The 27,631-nt window shown below is 40.1% G+C and overlaps 1 protein-coding gene and 1 long non-coding RNA gene across 2 annotated transcripts; one reads left to right on the plus strand and one right to left on the minus strand.

Annotated features, from left to right (window-relative positions):
- Window positions 1-7,139: 7,139 nt before the first annotated feature.
- LOC308093375 (Ig-like V-type domain-containing protein FAM187A) lies at window positions 7,140-8,600 on the plus strand (the record flags this gene model as incomplete). Its single annotated transcript, XM_080439711.1, has 1 exon — window positions 7,140-8,600. One exon carries the CDS (start codon window positions 7,140-7,142, stop codon window positions 8,598-8,600), a length of 1,461 nt encoding a protein of 486 aa, XP_080295837.1.
- A 13,488-nt stretch (window positions 8,601-22,088) lies between these two features.
- On the minus strand, window positions 22,089-26,395 carry LOC308093339. Its single transcript, XR_013933878.1, has 6 exons — window positions 26,332-26,395; window positions 25,933-26,244; window positions 25,671-25,770; window positions 24,847-24,862; window positions 24,002-24,092; window positions 22,089-22,697 (listed from the first exon to the last, which is right to left on the minus strand). It is a non-coding gene; the product is annotated as an uncharacterized lncRNA (long non-coding RNA).
- Between the last annotated feature and the right edge of the window lie 1,236 nt (window positions 26,396-27,631).

The raw sequence follows: 27,631 nt of genomic DNA on the forward strand, positions 1-27,631 counted from the left end.
ATTCATGGCCCCCTCACGCATTAGAGTGTCCTACTAATGTGTGAGGGGGCCATGAATTTTCCATAACTTTTTTCATTTATTTTTAATATTTTTTTTAAATGTGTCCCCGGCCCGAAAGTGAAGTATCCCTTTAACCCTAACCTTATCCTCACAAATAAGCATGCTTATCCCTAACAAAACCACGCCCATCCGAAGCGATGGGCGTGAAAAGAGGGACTCTAATGTCATTATAGGCAAAACCTGTCAAATATTTTCTGAAATTGTCAAACATTTTGAAAATATCAGATCCACAAGCTCACCATTTTGACAATTTTCCATATATATTTTTTTACAACAGGGCTTAAGTGGTTATGGACGGTCCATGGGCAGAGACACAGTTGAAGGAGCAGTTCACCCAAAGAAGTGCGTATTTTCTGTCAATTACACACCCCATAAAGCCTTGAATTCAAGGAGATTTTTCGTTTTTGTCGCATTCCTAAGCCAATAATTTCACAGGAAATAGACAGGAACAGACTGGGTGACGACCACGAAGAGTGTGGTGACATCTGGAGAGATAGAGGATGGCCGGAGAGAGATGGCAACCCGGGTGGAGAGGGTTGGCAGCCCAAACCACTTCTTCTGAGAGGAAGAACCCAATAGCAAGCTACAGACTGCGGTAAAACCTGCAAGAATCAGAAGGGTTTAAACATCCATCAAGGCAGAATGACACGTTTGACAGCGGCAACGACGACACAAGAATTGACTTCTGGTCAGGCGCAGGAGGAGCCAGGCCCAGAGGCAACCCACAGTGCCCAGAGCCTCCTAGTGTCGCCAACACCCGCTGCCAACAGCTCACCTGCCACCCTAAGCCCCCAAGAGACAGCGGGGGCAGTAGCATGCCACTTGGACACAGGCCGGGGTCTGATCTCAGCCTCGGTCGGGTCGCCTGGAGGAAGGCATCTGTTGCAAGACCCGAAATACCCAGTGACTCCAGGAAACAACACTGATGATGTGTCCAAGTTTGTGCATCAGTAGATGTTTTGTTAACATGACATGTTACATCTTTCCGCCGGTCATCAAATTATTGGCTTAGGAATGTCACAAAAACAAAACGATTTCCATGAATTCAAGGCTTCATGGGGTGTGTTTGATTGATAGAAAATAAGTCATTTTTTGGATGAACTACTCCTTTAAGATGCTGAACCAGTGCCCCTCCTGGTCCACTATCTGCACTATAGTGAACCACATCATGTATACTTAATCCATGTTAATCTGCCGTCCTTTTGGACACAAACTGTCACCCCATCACTCAGTATATTAAAGTCATATTGAATTAGTAACCATGTTCCCGGCTTGAGTAAAATACAGAGGGTGAACAATGTTAATCTCCCAGAGCTAAATGAGAGGAGGTAGCTATTATAGTCCACAATGGAAGGGCAAATGTATTGTGGTGTAAAAGAGAGCAAAGAGTGCCCTCTGCTGGCTACTGGTTGTATCAATTTATCAGATTACCACAAGAAGAGAATGGTTTGTTGTGAGCTGTGGGGGGTTCACCTGACAGGAGGTACAGACACCGGTTTGTGGCAGTCCATCCTTCATAAAGATTAGAGAAACTTTATTCATAATCCCCAGGGGGGGGGGGGGGGGGAACTGGGTTGTGACACCCAAGTAGCCTATACAAGACAGATTACATTTGGCCTACACATGATCCCATTCCTATCATATCCTATGCAGGCTATATGATGATCTACAAGTTCACAAGCTCACTCGCATAGCGATGCGTTGTAGATCTGCTATTCTCATACAATAAAGTAACATGATTTTAAAGCTCTATATTTTCATTAACATTTTCAGGTTATCCAATCAGGAAAGAGAACACCGCAAAAATAGGTAGGCTACTTTCAGCTTGTGTTCCAGTTTTGTCTGCTCATTTGTTTGTTTGTTTCATCACTTCCAATTCCATGTGTTTATCCTGTATCCTGTCTGAGTTCTCTCTCCTGATTGGCTAAAATTGGTATCCTGACCCGAAAATTATTTTTATTTTATTTTCAGAATACAGAGATATATAACACTTATTTTAACAAACAAAGAGTAGCCTAGTTACAGCACATTTAAGTGGATATGGAACTCACTCACTACAAGGATGAAACTCGGCCCCCACACATGGTTCCTTGGGATGGTGTAAGCTAGTAGAATTCTTGGCTGAGGAGACTGGAGTTAAACTGGTCACCAAAATACCAAGATACAGAGAGAGGAAAACAGCTACTTCCAAGTATGTCAGTTGGGAAATCCCAGCATTACCATTTTTCCACGGCGGTACGTGGAATGTTGGATGTCGCTCAAGTTCTTTTTAAGCAGCACAACAGATTCTGACAAAACGCCAAGCCAGTCTAGAACGGGCCGGGCTCCAGCAACTAGAAACCACGACTGAAGTGCAGGTGTATGACACAGCTGTGACAGTCTAGTAATGAGCTCTATAACCTTAACCACTTTCACCCTGGCGCCTCATTTGGGAGAAATATTTAAATTTGAATTACTTTGTATACATTTGTTTACAATTCATTCCATTTAATTGGACTGGTCGGCTCCACAGCAGGGGGTCCAGTGAGTCATAAACTGCTGCTGCAGTCTTTTGGCCATGGAGACCAGTGAACAGCTGTTTCTGTTTCTACATGCCTCATATTCTCATCCTGTCAGCATCACTCACTGATGTTAGTGTCTATAAGTGTAGTATAGCTGCAAGCATCTTACATGCTATAATGCTATCTGATGCAGTCAGACAGCATTTTATAGTATCTACTTGCTTGCGGCTAGTAAGTGTAGCATGCCATAAGTGTAGCATGCCGAGATAGGCCTATGTAGGTCATGCTGTTGTGATGTTCCCTCAGATGTTATGCTTGGGGAGGGGTTAGGGTTTGGGTTAGTGTTAGTTCTGAGGGAACAAATATAGGGCTGAGGGAACATAGGTATACCTATGCCCCCTCAGCCCCATGTTCCCTCAGCCCTATGTTATTATGTAGGCCTATGTTATATGCTCCCGCCCATAGAACATGGCCATGAAAGGTCCTGTCCATCAGACCTCTCATCTTTCTATGGAATCAATGGTCACTGATGAAATTGACCATGATACATAGGATTATGGAGTGGTCCCATTGTTTAAAAAATAAATAATAATAATCATCTGTACTCTGGTCAGGGACACACAAGGTGTGCACTGACTAGAGCATTGCAAATGTGTGCCTGTACAAATTCAGGACTGGTCTGGTAGGTAAGGGAACTTTTACATACATTGGTGCCACCCAGTGGAAAAGCCTGGACACTGCAACCAAACTGGCTTTAACCTTGAGAACTTTTAAACAGCCAACAAAATCATTGATGATGGAAAAGGTTCCAGTTTGATGTAGGGTTATTTAAAAATGTAGTAAGGCTTGTTTAGTTTTTATGTTTTTGTTTACTGATATGTGATGTCTTCTGTCATGAAAATTGTATTTAACACACTTTAGTTGTATTTTTCATGACCACAGTGGAAACCAGTACTGGACTTTATTGTGTTTTCCTCGATTGTTTTAACCTGTATGCTTGTTATTGTGTATGGTTAATACTGTGTATGGCGTATATAGTTAATACTTTCTAATACATCAAATATACTCCTTCTCAAGAATTGTTTAAATACTGGTAAGCTCCAGCACTGGACTCTTTTAAGGCCGCCTTGAAAAGACACCTATTCTCTCAGGCTCATCATGGCAAATAGTTTTGTTGTTTTGTTTGTCTTGGCTGAGATTTGTCAAAATCTCAGCCAATCAGGAGAAAGTACCCATTTTTAAGCTTAATTTTTATAGTGTTCCAGTTCCAATTTTGCCTGCTCATTTCTTAGTGTCATCACTTCCAATTTCACTTGGTTAATCTATATCCTGATTGAGTTCTCTATCCTGATTGGATAAAATTGGAAATGAAACTGAAACTGAAACGAAAATGCATTTTCTGTTTAATATAGAGGTGGAGAGACAAGGAGACTCATTTTACTGAACAAACACTCTATAGCAATGAGTACTATCAGAATATAGAGCTATTTAACACCTATTATAACCAAAGAAAATCACTTACCCTACCTTTAAATAAGCTGTGTAAAATATGTTCGGGAGATTTTGTTCACCTTGGATGCTGATCAGGTGGCTGTCTCACAGTAGGAGATCATTTCAAATAAAATAATGACACTTTCACATCTCACAATGCACAAGGAAATTATTGTAAGACACCCACATTTCTTTCCTAAAATGTTCTAAATCTTTCACAATCTTTTGACAAATTTTCACAATTTGTTAAACATAATCTAAACTTTCAAGAATAGATCTACAAGCCCACAATTCAAGCTCTCAAAAATAAAATAAGTAAAGTAAGTAAAGTAGCCTAGTCTTAAGTGGTTAAACTACACTGATGTAATTATACTGCTCAGTAATTATGAAATTCATGATTACATTCATGTTACATTCATGATTTTAGCAACAAGCACTGTCAAAAAAATATTTTTGTGAATAAATAATACAATAGGTAGGCTATGTGATTAACAAATATTAAATGTTATTTGTCATTGCCCTGACATCCAACCAAGCCGTATCAGCCCAAGGGAAGTGAGTCATTGAGACGAACATTAAGGTTCTCATATGCTTACCCTACCCTTGCTTGTATGGATATGCACAGGAAACATCAGATGCCCGGTGATAATTTGATTATACCATATATAACCTTATTTTATGCTAACTTTAATCAAAGCTTGAGGCTGATTCAAGACATTGCAAAGCTTCCTGAGTTTCTAATGTTTTTGGATATGGAATTCCACTTTCACTGAATATAAGTTCTTGTATAGAATTGAATAATAATGTATGTGGTGCTGTTTGCTGTCAGGTGTAATCGCCACAGAACACTAGACAGATGTATGGGAATTAATTGAAGATCTGTATTACAAACAGTTTTTCAAGATGTGGTTCAGGCAATGAAAATACACATACAGTACAACATACGTCAATTAAACAATTTTCCATTACTGCTTTGCTAAGATAATAGCAAACAATGTTTAGCTTATCACAAACCCTAAAATAACATAAAATCCAAACACAATATAGAAATCATCATGCAAACTTACCCTTTGAATGCACGCACAATGGTTTCAAATCAAACGGTTCCGGTGAAAAGGAAACACATCAAATTAAAACAGGAGAAAACATGCTATAATCTGACAGATGTGCTCTGCTTAAAGTTATACAATGCAGAATCCCAAATAACGATTTTTAGCAACCTCTGCTGGTCACTACCGTCACTGCATACAATTTCCGTAATCCTCGATTACCCAGAATTCCATTCGTTTTCACCGGAAGCCGGAAGCGTTTCAAAAAGCGATCTTTTAATTGTTTTATACTATCTACGGATCGTTTCTCTTAGCCAGTGGAGCATTAGTTACCATGAGCTGTGCTTTCTTTTTCTGTTCTTTTTCGATCTTCCAATCCTACATTATCTTAACATCAGCGTGAGGTTCCTTTTTGTTATAGCGCGGTAGTTCCTGGCCAAACAGGAAACCGTTGCGGTAGTTCCTGGGGACGTCGGCCAAGACGTCATGACGTTGGCCAGGAACGTCATTTCCCCGGGAAAGTCCCCCCAGTCCACTTTCAATAGAAAATATATAAATAAAAGGCTTCCGGGGGTGAAATTCACGGAGTGGGTGTTGTGAAACTTTTGCCACTCGCAAAAGATATACAATTTAACTTTAGTTTTGTTGAAAACGTTACCTAGTATTACTTTAATGCTGCTAGAAAAACTAAAGCTAAGGACATGCACACAGGTGGCTCTGTAAAGGCATGATCAGCAATCATGCTCAACAATTTCCACCTGTCCATAAAACTCCTGTCCTTTTTAACATCCACTGTATTGTTACATACCCAATGTGTTCTGTAACTGTTTCACTGTAAAATGCTATTTTCAAATGGCTGAAATGTATTCACCTGTTTCCTAGGCTGTGTGTTTTCCACTTCCTGTCGATTTGATCCAATGAAATCCAATGAAACTGGTCAGATGACCAATGATATCCAATGAAATCGACAGGAAGTGGAAAACACACAGCCTAGGAAACAGGGGCTGAAGTGGGTAATGTATGTTTTGTAAAAATGACACCGATAAGCATTAGCACAGTTCACTGCCAATCATGAAACAGACTCTTCCAGCAAATGTTTAAAGGTAGGGTAAGTGATTTGCAATTATTCAAATAATTGCAAAATAGGTCTATGTTCTGATAGTACGTTACTATAGAGTGTCCTGTCCATATAAGGAGTCTCCCATGTCTCTCCAGCTCTTTATTAAACAGAAAATGCATTTTCAGTGCTCTCTCCTGATTGGCTCAAATGTTGTCACCTACCTGAAAATGTAGGCTATATTCTGTTTACTAAAGAGCTGGAGAGACCCCTGTGACCGAACAAACACTCTATAGCAATGATTACTATCAAAATATAGTACTTTAACCTTTTTAACCAAAAAATATCACTTACCCTACCTTTAAGGTTCTATTTGAGATAAAACATAGAGGTCCTGTTATATGAGAATAGCTGTCTGTCTTGGGGTTGGCACACTGTGAAGAAAATGACATATTGCGGACAGTTCGTTATGCCATTATTTCACTATATAGTAAATGGAATTTATAGACTGAATCTAGTAATGTCAACATTGAATATTAGGAGCTCACTGCATTTTAAGTAACTATTACTTGCAGCAGGCCTACAGTATGTGTGGTAGGCCTACTATGTCTGTGTTCTCAGACTTGGGGCAGAGCGTACCAAGCATCCTATATGCATTTCAAGCCATACCAGACTGTTGATAGCATGGATATCTGCCCTTGGAGGGACACCCAACCGCCATCCAAAGCCATCACCACCACCAGAATATTTTGACGGCATGGCTCTGCAGGACTATAGCCATCTAATTATAAGGGGGTCTGTGTGTGCGTGCTTGAGTGTGTGCGTGGGTGTGTGTCTGTCTGTCTCTCTGTGACATGCAAAGCTAGGCAACAGTGTGTGTTGTGTGATGTCAGAGCAGAGCTCTGGTCAGTCAGCCTATATAAGGCGTTGTAGATGCGTATTAAGAACACTATGACATCACTTCCTGGAGAAAGAAAGACTATGCCTCCTCATCGGTTTTGCTCCCTCTCTCCTTTCCTCCTCGTCTTCCTCCTGTGGTGTCCTCTGTTGACATGTTATGAGGCTCCAGAGGATTTTGAAGATGTGTTTGGCAGGAGAGCCTGTCCCGCCTTCCTCACCTTCTCCAACGCTGCCTACGTGACTGGTTCCACCGTGGAACTGCCCTGTTACTGTAAACCAAGGGAGGTCCTCGAGGTGGTGTGGTTTTATAAGAAACACGAGGACAGCTGGGAGGAGACGAGGGCCCTGACAGACCTCCGTGGTACCAAGGTGATGGACTCCAGTGAGCTCCTCCACAGCAGGGAGCTGAGGAGCAGGTTCTCCATCCGTCTCTTCAGCCTGTTGATCTTCAACGCGGGGCCACAGGACTCCGGCCTCTACGTATGTGGCTCCGCCCATAAGGACTACTTCTTTGGTTATGACCTGGACATCCAGGAAGTGAGAGCACTGAGATTTACTTCGAGCGTTAGCGTAGCAGGACGTGCGAGACGGAGTGAGAAAAGCAGGCGCAGCCTGGTACAAGATCCCTTGTACCGGGCGTTCACCAGCTACCAGCCCTGGTCCGTGTGTGATCGCTGTGGTGTAAAAGGAGAACAGGTGCGTGTGGGGCTCTGCTATGTGTATTCCAAGTATCTGCATGTGCGTTACAGACGAGGCAATCAGACAGCTGCTTCCTGTGGTTCCGGAGCGGTGCCCAGTGCTTTTGGCCTATCAGAGCACAGTACAGGTGGGGCCAAGATGCAGATCAGGCAGTGTCGTGTCAGGACCTGTAAGGCTCAGGCTCCCTCCTCTCCAAAGATTCTCAACCTGCAAAGGTTTCTCGGATACGGTTCACCCTCACACAAAGAAGAACAAACAAAAGCGTTGCCAATCTTCAACCTCAAGCACCCGGCCAGACAGCCACTGGTCCTGGGCTGTCCAGGGTCGCGACCCGACATGGCCGTAGCATGGGACCGTGAATCTGAACCCATCTACCGCTCCGAACACTCAGTGGGGAGGGTCATTATAGACACAGGCCATCTTCTGGTCTTCACACCAGCCACCACTGAAGACTCGGGCACCTACTACTGCTGGCTGCAGGGTCGTCGGGCTGCAGAGATCCATTTGTCGGTCTACGCCCATTTGGGGAAGGGTCTGGGCGTGACATCACACCCCGACTTCCAATCAAGTCTCTGGATGGTGCTGATATCATACGTTACCATGACGATGGCGTTCAGTGTGCTGGTGTTGGGGAGGGTCGGATTCGGACACCTACCTCAGGAGCATCAGACATTTTTGACTAAAGTAGGCAGACAACAGGTGTCAAGAGTCAAGTCTGTCCAGAAATTCCTGTTATGCTGCAATAGGCCTAATCAGTTGGCAGCCCATAGGCCACATCCCGACCAAAAGCAACCTGCGAGTGAAGATTTGTTTTCATCCGATCACAAAGCAAAAGCAGTGTGAAAAAACATTTCACCAAACACGTCCTAAAAACGTCAGTTACACTGCCACTTGAACCCCTTGCATTTTAACGACATTGTAACTGTAAACTACACAATTAAACATTTGACATTTTTGACTTTGTTTTTATGGTTTCCTGAAATGTGAAGGTTATAGACATGACATCACCACAACCAAAACTTTACAGTATTTCCGGGGTAGATAACGTCGGCAGTGTTGCATTGTATTATTATTTATTAACCTTATTTCTGTAAGAACAGGACACTTGTGATATTGTTATATTGACTGTTAGAAATATTGTATTTTGTTATGAATACATTGTTATGACAAACTAGACATAGCTAATGTTCTGGACACTTGATTTTATATAGTGAAAATGTCCATAGACATTTTACCTGGAAACACACATTTACAAACGTTCAAACATTGTGATCTGGTCTGTACTGCCAATTTACTTTTTCCTGTTTGCATTTGAACTACTGTACCTTTAGTACCGTGACCTTTACACACAAATGAAGAGATTCAGAACTGGAGTAATTTCCCATAATGTATTGTGGTAACACATGGTATGCAAAATGAATAACGTTAATGCAATCTACTTTATAAGTGGATTCATGTAAAAAGAACAGTTTCACTACATCCATGAAGTTTCATAGCAAGCATGCATTCTCAACTTGCATCATTACGAGTTTTAGGCCAGTGACCGTTCATAAATAAGCCATTGATTGTAATATCTAACATATTAGTACTGTAGTAACGGGTACTGCGCTGGGTACACTAACAACGGGTACAGCAAGTACTCTGACAGGAATCTCTGTCTGTGTTTATCTGTCTGCCTGTCTCTGGTTATGCCCAAATATTGAGATGGCATTAGCACTGACGTCATAGATGACTGACATAGACTGGCCTCCGAGTACTAACAGGTACTGTGTAGAAGGCATCGTCTTCATTTGTCAGTCGCTGTCTTTGAAGCTATCGCTGAGGTGCAGAAATGGTGGCTTCTATTAAAGCTCTGGTCAGCTTGTCTTTTGGAGGCGCTGTTGGCTTCATGTTCCTCATGCTTGCATGTGTGTACTACAACTATTGGCCCCTGTTCCTTCTCATCTTCTACGCCCTGTCTCCAATCCCTTACTGCATCTCACTGAGAGTGGTCGATGACATGGACGCACCCAGTAATGCCTGTAAAGAGCTGTCCATATTCTTCACCACAGGGATCGTGGTCTCGGCCTTTGGCCTGCCCACCATTCTTGCTAGAGCCAAAGTAATTCCCTGGGCGTCGTTTGCACTTCTGTTAACGAGTAACATAGTCATCTTCCTGACCATACTGGGGTTCTTTTTCATCTTCGGAATCGATGATGACCTTAGTTAGCACTTTAGTTAGCACTTCACTTAGCGCTTCAGTTAGCGCTTTTATCCAGTGATTCTCAACCTTTTGAATGTCAAGGACCCCCGGTGTGATATGCATTAGGCCACAGACCCCCATTTGATAGCATTTTTCATCTCTGGGACCCCAATCTATACTGTAAAAGCCTCAGTGTTAATTTAACTCATAGTGTACAAATGGAACCAAATGGACCCGATGCAACGCTTTGTGAGGTAGTAGATCGGAAATGTTTTCTACTTCTGCGCAACACTCTCCCCCAAAAAAAACAATAAAGATGAAATATGGAGATACAAGGTCTTTGGGCTCTTGTTTTTAATAGATAAAACAAGGGAATTTTCCTTTTCCTTTTGTTTCTTTTTTCTTTTCCATTCCTTGGAATAGCATGGCTTATGTGGTCAGTATGGTGTATACTTCTTTCAACTGACCTATTGTCATCTATCTGATTATGATTGGCAATACACACACACATGTGCGGTCTTTGCGAGCTAAGCCAATAAAGCTTATTATTATTTGTTTGCCTTGGTTCTTTTTTAAGTCCACCTCAATTATTTGATACAGTGTTTGTACAAAGAAGATGAAAGTAAATGTGCAGTAAGTGGTTTTCATTTGTTAAAATGGGTGTTAAATAGCTCTATACTCTTGTAGCGATCATTGATATTGTGGTATCTGAATCCACAGACTTTAGTTGCCAACAACGCCATATTGTAGTTAATAAGATGTTCCAGAGATGTGTATGAATGGTTGAAGAATGGATTGAGGCATCACTCCAGTCAGTGAGGTTACTTGCTTCCGATTTATTACATAGTACAAACAGAGTACAAACAGCTTTCTTATGGAGCCTCAGCTCCCCCCATCAGCCCCTCGGCCTCTGAGTGACACACACCCTAAGCTTACATTTTAGTACAATCTTTATAGCAGTAGTCACATTTAGAAAAAGAGGAGGTACATGTGTGGGTGTGTCAGCCTTGAAAGGTGAGACCCCACCTCCCGGCTCAATACATTTGCAACTGTATGAGCCAGGAAAAGGGGATGGAGACACAGACCTAGACCTTCTGTCTCCCAGGTAAAACAAAGAGAATGCTAATTGTACCCCCCACCCAGGTCAGAGCCAACAGTGACCTCTCTGAATACACTCTCCTGTCTGTACTTGTGAAGTGAACATATGGTTTAGATGTGTATGCTATATTATGAAATATACAACAATATAGTGTTTGTTTATTAACAGGGGTCTTCCCCGTCTCTCCAGCTCTTTACTAAACAGAAAATGCATTTTCAGATCGGGATACCAATTTTATCCAATCAGTAGAATACAGGATACAGGATAAACAAGTGAAAATGGAAGTGATTAAACAAAGAAATGAGTAGCGTAGACAAAATTGAAACTGGAACACTGCACCTGAACAGGCTGGTTAGGAATGCTGGCTCTGTCGTTGGGGCTACACTGGACGGGGTGGAGGAGGTGGAGAAGGTACATAATAGAGAGGAAGCTGGATGCTATCATGGACAACCACTTACACCCCCTACACATGGAGATTGTGGCAGCAACTGAGCAGGAGGGGAAATGACAGATTCATCTCCGGCAAAAGGAATAGACTTGGTCTGAAGTTTGTGCAGGTAACCGTGAAGATTTACAACACGCGTGCCAGGGAGGCACACGATGGCTGCTCTGCTCGGTCAAAAGTAATTAGCTTATAATAATTAGCTAATTAGATTGAATACTGTAACTTTCCGACATGGTTACTGTGTGTAGGCCTATTCGTATTATTCTTTTGTCCTGCATAGTTCTAGTTTTTTGTAGGATGTATTCTGTTGTGTGCTAGCATACTGTTCATTATTGAGGGTGTTTTTTGTTTGTTTGTTGTATTAGTTTTTTTTTTTACCCTTCTGTATCTTGCAATACTTCTCTTACCCTGTAACTGTATCTTAACTGCTGTGTTGCCTCTGGTGACTGGATTACTACCATAACATTGAAGCTGATAAATGGGTACTCTCTCCTGATTGGATGAGATTGGCAACCTGATTTTATTAAAGAGCTGGAGAGACCTCTGTTATTGAACAAACACACTATGGCAATGCTTATTACCAGAATATAGAGCTTTAACAAACTGATTCATCTTAACCAAAATACATCACTTACACTACCTTTAAACCTTGTATGTCTCATTTCAACTATATTTTGAAATAAGACTATATAGAACTAGGGAATAACAGAGCTACTGTCATGGAGCCTTTGCTGCGCTGAAGGACAAAAGCGTTACACTGAGGTACGGATTTCGTATTAAACATGCAGTTCCCTTGCCACCTACGGTATATAAGGTGTATAGAAATGATCCTTACTTTTCATATTTAATATAACTTTCTATGAAATATCAGAAAAGTGTATTTTTGTGTAATGAAAATCACATGCATTTTTGTTCCAAAGTTTACTAGAGTCAGAAACGGTGAAATCATCATATAGTTATTTCAGAGATTTACTCAACTCCACATGATTAACATCATGTGACATGCTTTAAAATGGCTATATATGTATATATATATTTGTAAATTGTTATATATTGTGAGAGTGACCGTCTTAGCGGCTAGAAACAGTACAGAGGCCCCAATATGGTGTAAGCACCCAATGGTGGTGGTGTCCAACTTCTCACCCTCAGCACTCACTACCAGTAACTGGCAGCAGCCTTTTGTACTCTGCAGAACTAATGAGTCTGGACCAACTGTACCATTCTCAGGGGTGTATTGGAGCATACCATATACATATATACATGAACATACAATAAATACATATACATATAAATAACCTTAACCCATACAAGTATTAAAAGTCTCCATGAACTACGCAAGTTATATAATAATTCCTTCTTCACACTACAACATAAATTAGAAATCACAAAGGCACCTCACAACCCCCCTCGGCCATCCTGACTTGGTCCAGCCCAATCATACTGGAGACAGTATAGCAACTCTAACAGGTACATGTTAAGCCTTCAATTACCAACTTAACATTACAAATATAACACATACTGCACTCGGTATTGCACTTGCTCTTAAATATATCGCACTAAGATATATTGCACTTCCCCTCATGATAACACCCAACATTTGTTTGCCTATCTCCAACAAAAGTGTTACACTGAACGGCGGATTTCGTACATAAACATATTAAACATGCAGTTCCCTGACACGCCTACTGTATTTAAAGTATTTCTTTCTATGAAATATCATTCGAAAAGTCATATCTTTGTGTTACACTGAATCACGGTCAATTTTGTTTCAAAAGTTTACTAGAGTCAGAAACGGTGAAATCATCATGTAGAGATTTACTCAACTCATAGACTTCAGAAGGTCTCAGAAGATGTTTTTATGTATATACAGTATATATACTGTATTATAGATACTATAGACAGACAGACAGACAGACAGACAGACAGACAGACAGACAGATAGATAGCATAATGTATATTTATATAAATGTCTTTCATGTAAATAATCTTTATCAGTAAGATAAGATATGGGCATAATAAAGATGACATCATGGTTTCAAGTAACTCGAGAGGCTATTTTTGGTGGAACGGTGATGATGAGAATTGGTATCGGTGTTGACATTTAAAGAGATTCAAAGTCTGTATTTTTGACAGAGATGGCCCAGCCTCCAAATACTGTTTAAATGAACACGGAAGGTTTGCAAGGACATGGGCCACACCTACACCTGACAGAGACAGCTCCCTTATAAATGAATGCTAGTTACACACAGAACTGGACAGGGGACATGACGGATTCAAGACTGATCCTGGGTGTTATGGTGATTTTAGCTTTAGTATAGTTGAGGGTAAGTGTCACAATATTTCAAATGCTATTCTAGCATCTAGTCATTAGTGTTTATGTTCTCTGTAAGGATAGGGAATTAACAATGCAAATAATGTAAATGATGTACTGTAGTTAGGAATTCTTAGGTTTGTACAGAATTGGTTTTGAATGTGTCTGCTGATAGTTCTCATAGGAAAATTCAAACATATAACTTTCATATAATATTTATTGATAGGCCTTGCCTCACACTCATCATGCCGAGTGGCCAGCTCAGCTGGACAGGAAATGATCTCAAAATGAAATGCATTAAACAATAAAATCATGACTGGGCCTTTCTCTACTGTACAAAATATGGCTGTGCAAATTAATAAATGATGCTATGCAAACATGATTCAATAAATAGGGTTAAAGTACAGGTGCAAACACAGGCGCAGCCTCCAAATACTGTTTGGATGAACGCGGAAGCTTTGCAAGGACATGGGTCACACCTCCAACTGACAGAGACAGCTCCCTTATAAATGAAGGCTCCTGTAGTTACACACAGTACGGGACAGGGGACATGATGGAGTCAAGACTTATCCTGGGTGTTGTGGTGATTTTAGCTTTAGTGATTGAGGGTAAGTGTCACAATATTTCAAATGCTATGTCTAGCATCTAGTCACTAGTGTTTTCGTTTTCTGTAAGGATATGGAATTAACAATGCTTATAATGTAAATGATGTACAGTAGTTAGGAATTCTTAGGTTTGTACAGAATTGGTTATGAATCGTCGTTATGAAGTCTGCTGATAGTTCTCATAGAAAGATTCAAACATAAAACATTCAGACATTCATTAATTCTGCCTTTCATCGCTGCTTTCCTTTGGTTAAACCCAGGAAGAAAGCTGGTGAAGGTCTTTGGAAACCCCGGTTTCTCCAAAAAAACTCTATTCTAAAAAACGAATTGTATAAAAAAATCCTCACAAATCCCACTCCACTTAATTCTGCGATTTATAAAAAATACAAAAATAAATGTATTCATCTACTGAGGATATCAAAGAAAATGTATTTTTCTAATAAATTCAGAGAATCATCAGACATTAGGTCTATACTTGGAAGGTTGTCAATGAACTTCTTAACAAAAAAAAGTCTACTGCACCCCTCCTATCTCAGTTTAAGGATGGTGAAAAGATGTATAATGACCCTATTATTATAGCAAATGAATTCAACATTTATTTTGCAAATGTGGGTACATCTCTGTCAAAGGAATACACTCATACTTATTGCCAACTCCTCATCTCCACTCAGTAACATTAAGCATAGATTGAGGGCCAGCCTGATGAATCAAGCCTCTCCACTTGCTTCTACTAATGTAGCCCTACTTCTGCATGCCCACACACACACACACACACACACACACACACACACACACACACACACACACACACACACACACACACACACACACACACACACACACACACACACACACACACACACACACACACACACACACACACACACACACACACACACACACACACACACACACACACACATAAGGTACTTGTTGTTTGTCATGTCTTATGTTTGATTACTATGTTTAACTTACTACTTGTTTATTATTTTAGGTGAGAACCTTGCATAAGCCCTACATGGGTTTCCTTTCTCACCTGCACTTATTTCTATGTTGTTTTAATAATGTTACCTTTGTACTGTTTTTATTGTGCAAATAAATAAATCTAAAAATATATAATTGGGTAGGCCTTGCCTCACACAAGCACGCACGCACGCACACTCCCAGTTAAAACTCTATAATTAATCTTATTTCTTTTTTAACAATGCTGGCCCTGACGGTTGGCGTAACCGTGTGGGCACCTAGGCTGGTAATCCAGCCTGACAGCTTGTCGAGGGTTCGACTCCCGATCCCGACGACCTTTGCAGCGTGTCACCCCCCCATCTCTTTCCCCATTTCCTGTCAGCCTACTGTCCTGTCAAATAAAGGCATAAAACCCCATAAAAAAAAGGGTATTGTAGCTGCCGCCTGCTATAAATCTGAGGGCAGAGTGATAAACTGATTCCAAAGTGCATTTCTGTAAAATAATGTCCTCATTGTCCAGAATAGAAAGGAAAAGTAACATAATTATCCTCTTTTTAGTAGGGCATGGTAAGCAGGATCTATTGCTTCAGAAGCCAAGCTTCATTCGCAACTTCCTTGTTAAAATGTGTTTTAAAAGTATGTTTCTCATCCAACCAAATCCCTAGGTATTTATAATGAGGAATTTGTTCAATAGTATAAAAGTATAACTACATAACTGAGAATATTTTTCATCAAGAACTCGTCCTCTGGTAAAAAAAAAAAAAAAGAAGGAAAAAAAAGCATTGATCTTGTCAACATTTAAAACCAATTTAAGATCTAACAATGATTTCTGAAATATATCAAAAGCAAATTGTAGTTTATGAACAGACACCTGTACAGAGTCTGAAAAGCAACATATATAGTAAGTGGATGTAACTTACAGGTTAACAGCGTGTTTGCAATATTGTTTATATAAATAGTAAACAGTATAGGGCGCAGAATAGAGAATTGAGGAATACCTTTAAAGATGTGAAGGAACTCCAGCAGCTATACAACTTTGACTCATTGTTATCTTTTGGTTTGATATCACTTTCAAAACATATACAAGCAGCAGAATCAAAGCCAATGTGACACAATCTTGGCAAAAGCTGTGTATGGTCAACAGTGTCAAATCGTTGCTGTCGGGTGGAAACCTTAGGCTCTGTCCAAGCCGTTCCAAAATGTTCACATGTCGCAATGTGACACTTTGCCAACTTGTAGATCAGCTATTTTCATTCCTTTCACGTGGCACTTTTGTACGACTAAGTAAGGCATTAATCTGCAAAAACAAAACACATAGAAAGTAGAAACATGGAGATGAGAGGTTTCTGCTCCGACAACAACAAAATGCAACAAAATTCGATGAAAAGTGCAGCACAATATTGGGTTGAGTACTTTGTCCACCACACCTTTTTTTTGTGAAGTAATATTTGACAATTAGGGATAAGGAGATGCATATAAATGGGGTTTCTATTACACTTTCTATTACACTGTGAGAATAAAATAGCCTATTTTAATCTATAGCCTGTGCAACTGTGCCATTATAATAAAAGGTGCACAACAATATCCTTATCTCTTCAAGTGAATAAGACGAAGTAGAGGTTTTAAAAAAAATGAAAGAGAGAAAGGGAGTGTTATGGGTGTTGTACAAATGACTGAAATGACCGAGAGTCTTCATAAGTTATGACTTATGTCTTCAGTTATTTCCCCCCAAATCCACTCCAATCCTACTCCCAAATCTCTACCAGCAATATCTGATAGTAATAGTGATGACACAGGTAAAAATGGTCACACAATGGTGGAGGGGAAAACATTTTTGATTAGTTCTGTCACAATCTGTGTCACTAAATCATGCTAGTCACAGGGCGTGCATGCAGGTCAAGTATGCATGCATTTTTGTTGCTAACAATTTCACAGAGATTTTTCTGTCCCACCATGCTAACAGTAATTGTTGCCATTTCTCAGGTGGCAAATCGCAGCTGGATGGTGAGTTCTACTTTAATTCACTCTCACTCACTCACTCACTTACTTGGTTCTGTAATAATCCTAACAGTGTACAAGTAACAATCACACATGGTTGGTGTCCACTACAGAGCAGGTGTCCATGGGAATTAAACACAACATTGAAACTCTTAATTATAACACATTGAAGCTGTTAGCTAGAAGTGATGAACACATTATAACATTTGGGATGGAGTCCTGCATGATTTTCACATCTTTTACACAATCTGTTCATCTAATTCCATTTCCTTCTAGTGTGCGGTATGGCTCCACTCAACAAAAACAACGAGAGGATTGTCGGAGGTGCTGACGCAAAAGCGGGAGCATGGCCCTGGCAGGCTTATGTCAGACGTGATTTCAGTGTTTCTGGAGAAGACTTTTATGAAGCATGTGGAGGATCCCTCATTAGCAACATGTGGATCCTGTCTGCTGCTCACTGCTTTCCAGAGTGAGATTTGACATTGAATTATATTGTACTCCTTGCCCTGCTTTTAGATGTGTAATTCCTTAAAAATGTAATTCCTGTGTCAATGTAAAGAATTACAAGAAAGGAGAAGGCATAAAATACAACACAGATCTAGACCAGTGGTTCTCAACCTTTTCAGGCTGCGACCCCCCAAAAAAATCATATTTGAACTGGGGACCCCCCCAGGGACCCCCCCACCCTGACAAGCACTTGGAATGTAGGAGTTGAGGCATTGAATTGTGTTTGACGCGGTTCCACAGAATCCTACAGCTCTCTCTCTCTCTCTCTCTCTCTCTCTCTCTCTCTCTCTCTCTCTCTCTCTCGCTCTTAGTTCCAGCACCAGCTGTGTCAGAGTGTTCCTCGGAGTAGACAGCCTGCATATCAGTCCTAATGTGATAGAAAGATATGTGTCCCAGATCATCATCCACCCTGACTATAACAACAAAACTAATGACCATGACATAGCTTTGTTACAACTCTCCTCCTTGGTAGAATTTACCAAATACATCACACCTGTCTGTCTGGCGGCACACGGAAGCATCTTCACCGATGGCACCATCACTTGGGTTACCGGTTGGGGTAATATACACGATTATGGTGAGATATCTTCAGCATGTTCAGTGCTTTAAGCATGTGCAGTACTTTAATACTTTGATAACTTTGCATTGCTAGACAATTTGTGCCACAGTTTCTCAATCAGTGGGCTGAACTCCAATGTTACAAAGATTTTCTTATAAGGGGGCAAGTACACACTACCTCCTGTTTTTATGCAGAGCTTCTGCGAACTGAGATTAACTACACACTAAATAGATTTTTTTGTGATCTGGGCTGAGGTTTCCTCATACTTCTGTCCAAGGAAATGTCATCTGTATCCAGAATGGTCATGCAGCACAATTCAGTTGGACCACAAAGTAGCCAGTAAAGCATCTACCTTTCACATTATAAAGAAAACCCTCTCTTCTCTTCTCTTCTCTTCTCTTCTAGTTCCTCTACCCGCTCCGGGAATGCTGCAGGAGGTGGATCTGCCTGTTGTGTCCAACGCTCAATGTAACATCGGCTATCAGATGTCTATCTTAAATCAATCAATCACTGACAACATGATTTGTGCTGGTCATTCGCAAGGAGGAAAGGACGCCTGTCAGGTATGTGTGTCTGCTAAGACCAGTGTCCTTCATTCACTCAGACATCATATTAATCAGTAGTTCTGGCATGCAATCCTAAAGGACAGATTTACAATATGTAATTCAATGTTCTGTGTGATCTGCAAAGTGAGATTGATAATTCCTTGATTCAATTATGTTTGTATCACCAGTCAATCAAAGGTTACGATTTGAAATGTGTCAGGTTTGTTGATTTGTGAATGCTTCGCGTCAGGAGGTACGCGTACGCGCTGTACGGCTACACGAGTTGACAGTTGACATGCAGGATGTCAGCATAGTCTCAGGAATGAATGAGACCTCAGATATATCAGTGATTTCAAAACTGCGTGAAGTGGGGTCCGGGGAGCCCCAGGGGTCCTTGAGGGGTCCCCAAAAAAGGGAGGAACAGTTAACCCCTTTAACCCTATTTTATACTCTTCGGTTATTCAAAAATAGCTGATCTGCAAGCTCTCAACACGTCACAATGCTGTGTTGTGAGTTTGTAGATTGGTTATTTTCGAAACATTTAGGAAAACATTTTTGGATTTGGAATAATACTAAACAAAGGTAGGGTAAGTGATATTTCTGGTTAAAATATAACGTTTTTTGTTAAAAGGTTAAAGCACTATATTCTGATAGTAATCATTGCTATAGAGTGTTTGTCTCTCCAGCTCTTGAATAAACAGAAAATACATGTTCAGGTAGGTGACAAAAGGTCAGCCAATCAGGAGAGAGTACCACTTTATCAGCTTACATTTTATAGTGTTCCAGTTCCAATTTTGTCTGCACATTTCTTTGTGTCACCACTTCCAATTTCACTTGTTTAATCTGTATCCTGTCTGTGTTCTCTATCCTGATTGGATAAAATTGGTAGCCTGACCTGAAAATGCATTTTCTGATTAATAAAGAGCTGGAGAGACATGGAGACTCCTGTTACTGAACAAACTTTCTATATCAATCAGAATATAGAGCTATTAAACACTTATTTTAACTAAAGAAAATGCCTTACCCTACCTTTAACAACACAAATATTGTCTTATGGGAGTCTTGACAAATGGGTGTCCTTCCTTACTGTAATTACTTTGTGATTATTTATCAGATAATTTTGCCTTAGTGACTTGCGTTATGATGACAAGTAGTCTTTACATAATTTAAAACAAGCGGAAGGGGGAAACACTAGCATGTGTATTTTTGTCCTGAAATTATTCCATTCCTGAGGAATTTTATCAAAAACCTCAGTTAGGCCTACTCCTTTAACGGGGCACACTGGTAGCTGACTGGAACTATAGGTTACTTACGTAACCCCGGTTTTATAAATTGCGAGCAAACTGTTCACATATGGGAATCAGCGCCCTCTGGCGATGATACAGAATGATCACATTCACTCCCTCGGGCCAATTCCTATTGGTCCGGTGGGCTGTCAATCGCTTCCCGGAAGTCCCTACCCCCGAGGGTATAATAGGACCCGGAAAGCGGATGTCGTTCTCTTTCACACCAGCTTCCTTCTGCCGAGCAAAAAGAAGGGTGTTATTGTGAACAGTTCGTTCGCAATTTATAAAACCGGGGTTACGTAAGTAACCTATAGTTTTGGAAGATCCACGCTGGCTCCCCGGTTGCGGCGATCGGCAGTAGTGGAGATCTCACGTCGAGACATCGTGTCGAAAAGAGGAGGCTAAAGCTAGGCTAGGCTAGGCTAAGCTAACAAGCTAGCTGAGTTCAAGCTAAGCTGTTGTTTAGCGAACCTGAGGGAGCTAGCCTGGTTAGCTGTAGTGTCCGTCTGGGAAAAGAAAACTGCGTCGCTTTCCGGGTCCTATTATACCCTCGGGGGTAGGGACTTCCGGGAAGCGATTGACGGCCCACCGGACCAATAGGAATTGGCCCGAGGGAGTGAATGTGAAGCTTCTGTATCATCGCCAGAGGGCGCTGATTCCCATATGTGAACAGTGAGAGAGCATAATTGCAAGGTCCCTGGTTGCATTCCTTCCAGAGACCTGTGTGTTGCCTATCATTCCTCCCACTCTATCCTCGGTTTCATGTTTCTCTACACTCTAAATAAAAGAGTATAAAGTTATCCATTTAACTCTCAGACATAAATAATTAATGGAAAATAAATATAACATTTATATTAAATGGAACATTTAACTGAAGCATATTGGAATATTTAGTGATAGCAAACATCCATTTTGTGTTTCTTGCCTAGGGGGATTCAGGAGGCCCAATGGTGGTCCAACAGGATACTCGCTGGATCCAGGCTGGAATTGTGAGCTTTGGCCTTGGTTGTTCTTCCAATGATAAGTTCCCTGGGGTTTATGCCAGAGTGTCCCAGTACCAGGCTTGGATCAACAATCACACCAGCAACCGGACGGGATTTATTCCCTATATACATTGCTATAACTCCAGCAATGTGCCCAGCGGAAGATCCAATCTGTTTTACCTGTCCATTTCTCTCCTCGTATCCATTTTTTCTCTGTAACTGTTCTAATAAGAAGGGAGGGACTGTTTTCACCTGTTCATCCTGAGTCTGGATTTTTTTATGTCCCTAAATCTAATTGAGGACACAAATATAGTGGGAAATTATGCATGGGTCGAAGATTTCTTGAATAGCTAGTAATACCTGGCATGATGACAGAAATCGGATCCTTTACATTTTGAATTTGTATTATTGATTGCAATGAACAGAACTGTATGTTTCAGAACATGTATAAGGAATTAGCAATAATCAAACGAAACTTAATGTCAATATCAATTTAACCAAAGTTACATTTATCATGTTTGCATTCGAGTTGGAACAAAACAAATCTGATGCATAGTAACTGGAGCCAGACGTTGTCTCTGGCGTTGTTCAATATTCAATGCCAATAAATTGTCAATATTACATGCCTATTCCTCATAGCCTACACTTTGTATCTGGAAGTAGCTTGAATTTGGGCCACATAAATGAAATTCTATTTTCAACATGTTGTCACGGTGCGTGTCAGGAGAGGACCCAAATGAACCACACATGCAGGCCGATCAAGACCAGTAAAGATTTATTAAACAGACAACAAAACCTGCTACGCAGTGAAACTGGCAAACATAGCAGGGAATACAAAGGCAGGAACACACAGTAACATCATCTACAAACTGGCAAGGCAACGCTAAACACAGAGGGCATAAATAAACTACACAGGTGAGTGTGTCTGCAGCTCGCAAACAGCTGGACCTATCAGTGACAAATTTCTATGCACACTGACAATTAAGGGTGCAGCATACTTCAACTGATGCCAAACTTTGTTCGGTTAGGGTAGTTCAATAAGAATAAAATGATAAAGAAAACAGAATGCCCGTAACACATTAACAAAAGTCTCAATGTGCACAGCCCAACAATAGAAAGAGAACAAGAAAACAGCCAGCATTCAATAATAGTTTTTTTTTTTCTTTGGGTAAAAGGGATGTCACAGAACCCAAAAAAGACCAAAGGTAAGAAAAAGTGACATTTCATTATAATTAAATCAAACTATTAAACTATCAAACTAGATTTTTTTTAACAAGAATATAACAAACTCCATACAAATCAACGGTTGTGTGGAAGTGCAGATGGGTGAATGGAAAATAAGAACCAGCTGAATGTTACATCAAACAAATAAACAATAGGAGCACAGTCAGTCTCTCCAGGCCAGCCAATCCAGGTGAATCTCCTCCCACTAACAACCTCCACTCTGCTGCCACTTCCTGAAAGGGGAGGAGAGAGCATAGATATATATAAAGGCTAGATGGCTCAAGGGGGCGGCGCAAGCGTAGCTCAACCGCGGCCATCTTGAAACAGTCATTCATAACATTATGTCTATGGTGCATATACTTTGAAATAACCATAGCGTGCTCAATTTTCATCCGATTTTCAAACGGTTTGGTGTGTTGTAAACACCAAATATGTAGTTATGATACTACATACTTATAATTATAATCATGTTTTTTTTTTATATATAATTTTTAATGTGCAGTATCATAACTACATCTTTGGTGTTTACAACACACCAAACCGTTTGAAAATCGGATGAAAATTGAGCACGCTATGGTTATTTTAAAGTATATGCACCATAGACATAATGTTATGAATGACTGTTTCAAGATGGCCGCCATGTGGCAACGTCGTACTCCATTGGCCAGCAGCGCGGGTGAGTCATCTAGCCTTTATATATATCTATGGGAGAGAGCACAACCAGTAGGAAGTCACATGTTGGAGCGTCACAACCAGCGAAACATTCAGTCAATAATGTGGTGATTATAAGGTCCTACTATCATGGGTGATGATGTGGTACTGCAGATGATGTGTTTGTTCTTAAAGAACAAAGAGACCCCAGGCCAACCTGTGGCCCCATGCAGGTCCAGAGCCACAGAGGGACAGAAACACAGCAGGACCAGGCTCCTGCTGGTCTCCAGCCGGACCAGCAGCACGCACACACCATACATAGGCATACATTTGAAATTGAATGAGTCTGATTCTAACATCCCTAGATGTTAGACATTAGACATTAGACATTTTCTTGATATTCTGACATATAATGTCCCATTCCTTCACACTTAGCCTATTGAACTTTTAAGTCATGTTCCCAGACAGGTTTTAGTGTTGAAGTCCCTTCATGGTTTTGAATAGAAATCCATAATAGCAATAGAGGCTTCATGACCCAGACCAACTGTAGGTAATGACCACTGAGCCAAGTGTCTCAAGCTAAAAGCGTAATAATACAAAATAAAGTTCAGGCAATCCAAGTCCTGTCAACTGTAGCTTTTCTAGTCTTTTACCGTTCCATAGAAAATTATTACATATCTTATCAAATTGTATACAATATTTCCTAGGAATATTTAATGGGAGTGCAGAAGATAATTTTGCCTTCAGGATGCCATTTTATTAAATACATCCCCACAGAGACCAAGACAGACGAGACCACCTCCCCACATCAACAGATCTTCATAAAAAGAGTCCATTCACTCTAATGACATGATCTATTTGTTGAGGAAAAGTAATTTCTAAATACCTCAAACCTTCTGATGGCCAATGAAATGCCCCCTCTGGGCAGTATGCCATACTTAGAAGTTCTCATAGATGGGCTCTTCTGGCACTGTGAACTGACAAATATAAAGGAGGAGAAGTAGAACATTTCATTGGTGAAGTACATATTTGCACATAGCCCGAATTTTCTAACTGTCAAGCTGTGGGAAACTATCCAGGGAACATTTAGGGATTGTGTTTTGCTCAAGGACATTTAGACGTGATGCCAGGATCAGCCCAGGAACCATCCTACAGTATTCCCAGGTGACTCCTCTGCCTGCTGAACCACTCCCACGGCTATCAAATGTGCATTTAGAAGTAGGAATTTGTGCATTTGAGAGAGTTTTACTAGTATAGTTTTAGTTACATCACTAGCAGTAGTAGCAATAGTAACATGCTGAATGATCGCTAAGCTGACTTTTAAGGTAATAAAATTAGATTTTTAACAAATTATCATCATAACCACTCTTTCGAAATTAAATCTGTTTTTACGGATGCATACATGCTCTCTAAGACTATATATGATTTATAATGTATTTTACTTATTTTGTCAAGACACCCAAATCAAAAGGATTGGCTCGCTCATGGCCTTTTATTCATCATATGAAGAATCCCTAACTTCCACTTTCAACTATTTATTTTGGCCATGACATTGATAAGTGAAAATATATATCGATTTCTTTCCCCAAAATGTTATGTAAGCTGATTAAGCTCACAATGTTTTTGTGACACGTGAGCTTGCAGATTGGCTATTTTTACAAGGGCACAAGATAAGACAACAAGAAAGATGACGTAGACATGAACAGTGATGAAATATGACGTTCCACTGACCTGTCCTCTGAGTTTTCTGCAGGGAAACAAAACACACACATAATACGTGATTTCATTCTGACACCATACAGTACTGTTCATTCAGTGACTTCGTGTGTACCCCACTGAGCATTTTTCGGGCTATTAGACGTTTAAAAAACGTCTAAGGTCTAGGCTAAAACCGGGTTATAATTGGTCTAAAAGTGAAAGTTTTTTCAACGTCTATTCTTAGCCTAGACGTTGATTAGCTGTTTTTTAAGCGTCTATATATAGACCGTCTATATCATAGCCGTTGAAATGACGTCTATAATATAGACGGTTTAAATATAGACGCTTAAAAAACAGCTAATCAACGTCTAGGCTAAGAATAGACGTTGAAAAAACTTTCACTTTTAGACCAATTATAACCTAGTTTTAGACGGAGGTCTAATAGACGACTATGGCTCACTGGGACTTTTATAGCAAGGAAGATTTTCAAAGGTTATAGCCACTATAAAACAGAGGAAATGTCAAAAGATGTGGAATCATAATATTTATTTGGTGTTTGCACTGAAATCGGCTTTTAATTCTGGTGGTTGTATCTTTTTTTGTAGTCAAATTGTATTTATTCGTTATCAATAGAGCAGATTAGGAATGTGTTGCCAAAAGAAAAGTGTGTGTGTAAAGTCCTACATTATTTGTTCATATTCATTGAACAATACAGACTCATCTCTTAGTGAAATATTCATTGCTTTAGTATAGGGCTCTCCATTGTACAAGTAGGAGCTGGCTATGAAGCTACAATTACAGGAAAGAGGAAGCACCATTTAACACTATGAATTCAATAAATGTGAAACAATACTCACCTATACAGCCAGACTGAACAAATGATGCCACTTAAAACCCCAGCAATTGCAGCGGAAAGTATTAATGGCAAAAACCATGACGGTTGTGCATGATTGTCTTCTGTAATGAGGACATTATTAAGTGTTTGCATGATATGCATTTCATTTTGGACTAATAGAAAGGAACCTTGGACATTTGCTTTTTTACCCCTAGAAACTGAAACAATATGTTTAAGTTTAACATTTTGGACATAGTAATAGTTAGTCCTTTACTATTACTTGCCTTTGGTGTTCTCAGTGACGTTTAAATTCCATGTAGTTGTCCTCTGACGTGTCCTGACACTTACATCACAGCTGTAGATCCCTGTGTCATCTCGGAGGATATTAGAAATGTTCAGCTCTGAAAAATCTGTCTGAAAATGTATTCTGTTTGAAGTAAAATTCTTCACAGTGTTATTTGTTTTGTGAGAAAGTAATAGCAATTCATCTCGTTTCCAGGTGATTTGTACAGCATCATCGGACCAGTTGCACTTGAAAGTAACCAAGTCTCCTATGGATGCAATTATATCTCTGTGCTCAGCCACAGAAACACACCCTATAATGAAAATGAAAATAGTGGGAAAAAAAATAAACATCTGTATGAAGAAAATGCATTCAATGTATATAATATTTGCAAACTCACCACGCAGTAAGATGACCATGAACAGCAGATGACAAGCTGCCTTAATAAGCCTGCAAGACATGACTGCAAAAACAGGAATATAGTAGTTGGCTGTATTTCACAGTCAACTTATGTGCTTATCAGTCTTAACTGGTAGGAAATATGACGAACAGTTAAAGGAAGGAAGCGTGGCTGAAGTCTGGTAATTTTTATTTATAAAGCACTTCCGAATTAATGTGTCAAAGTTGTGGTTTTGAGCTTGCAGACAGTGCATTAGAAAAGATGTAGCTATGGAGTAATTGATCTTCTACACTCTACAGGAGCACATTATTAAATATGCAATAGGATATTCAATATAAGTCTCCTGAGGAGGCGCTTCTGAAGCCTGTCTCTGGACGTAAAAACAGATGATGATGATTCAATATATGCACCAAAACTATAAGAAAATAATGACCTCACATACAAAATGTAGCATCAAACACAGTATGTTTAACTTAGTCAAGGCAGGTAGTGTTGGACAAAGCAAACTTTTTTTTTTTTTGAATAATTACCGCGTGTGCACAGCAATTTCCCTAGTCTTCAACCTAAGCCCTAAATGCCCAGTACTAACCCTCCCTGACCCAAACCGGCTTTATACGACACATAGGCTACAGTAGTAAGGACCAAACCATCTGAGTGATCAAAACAGGCTCTGCAGCTGTACTCGAAAGATCCAACTGTATAAGTCCTCATAAAGTATATATATTTTTTTTTCTCCCACAAATAGACAAAAGGGTGGAACAGAAAGAACAAAATAAATAATCCTCCTATTCTCTTATTTCAGATTTAAAATGAGTAAATGTTGAATGCACTGCAAATTGTTGCTTTCGGGCAGAAACCTTAAACGTATCTTTGTATCTCTTGTAATTAAACTTTTAATGTTTATTATTTTTTGTGTAAATTAATGCCCTACTTCAGTGTCACACAAAAGTAGCAAAAACTACAATTGTGAGATTGTGAATCAGCTGTGAATGCAGCCTGGTGAATCAGGTTTCTATAAATATTTAACCAATGAAACCAAGGTTTCCACACGACAGTGATGATATACTATAGGCCTATCTACGACTACCACATGATCAAAATGCTGGCTGCAGATAGTATAGCAGTGATCAGGCCCCTCAGAGATGTAGCAACCACTACTTTCCCCCGCAGTCTCAATACCAAGAACTTTGTGACACAGGAAACTTGCTCTGCTGGTACAGTATCACACCTCACCTTATTTTAATATTTTCACACATCTTCCTTCACAAGACAAATACACACCCAGTCACACCGAAAGTAA

Source organism: Gymnoscopelus braueri (genome assembly GCF_963280865.1).
Source record: "Gymnoscopelus braueri genome assembly, chromosome: 10".
Taxonomy (NCBI): Eukaryota; Metazoa; Chordata; class Actinopteri; order Myctophiformes; family Myctophidae; genus Gymnoscopelus; species Gymnoscopelus braueri.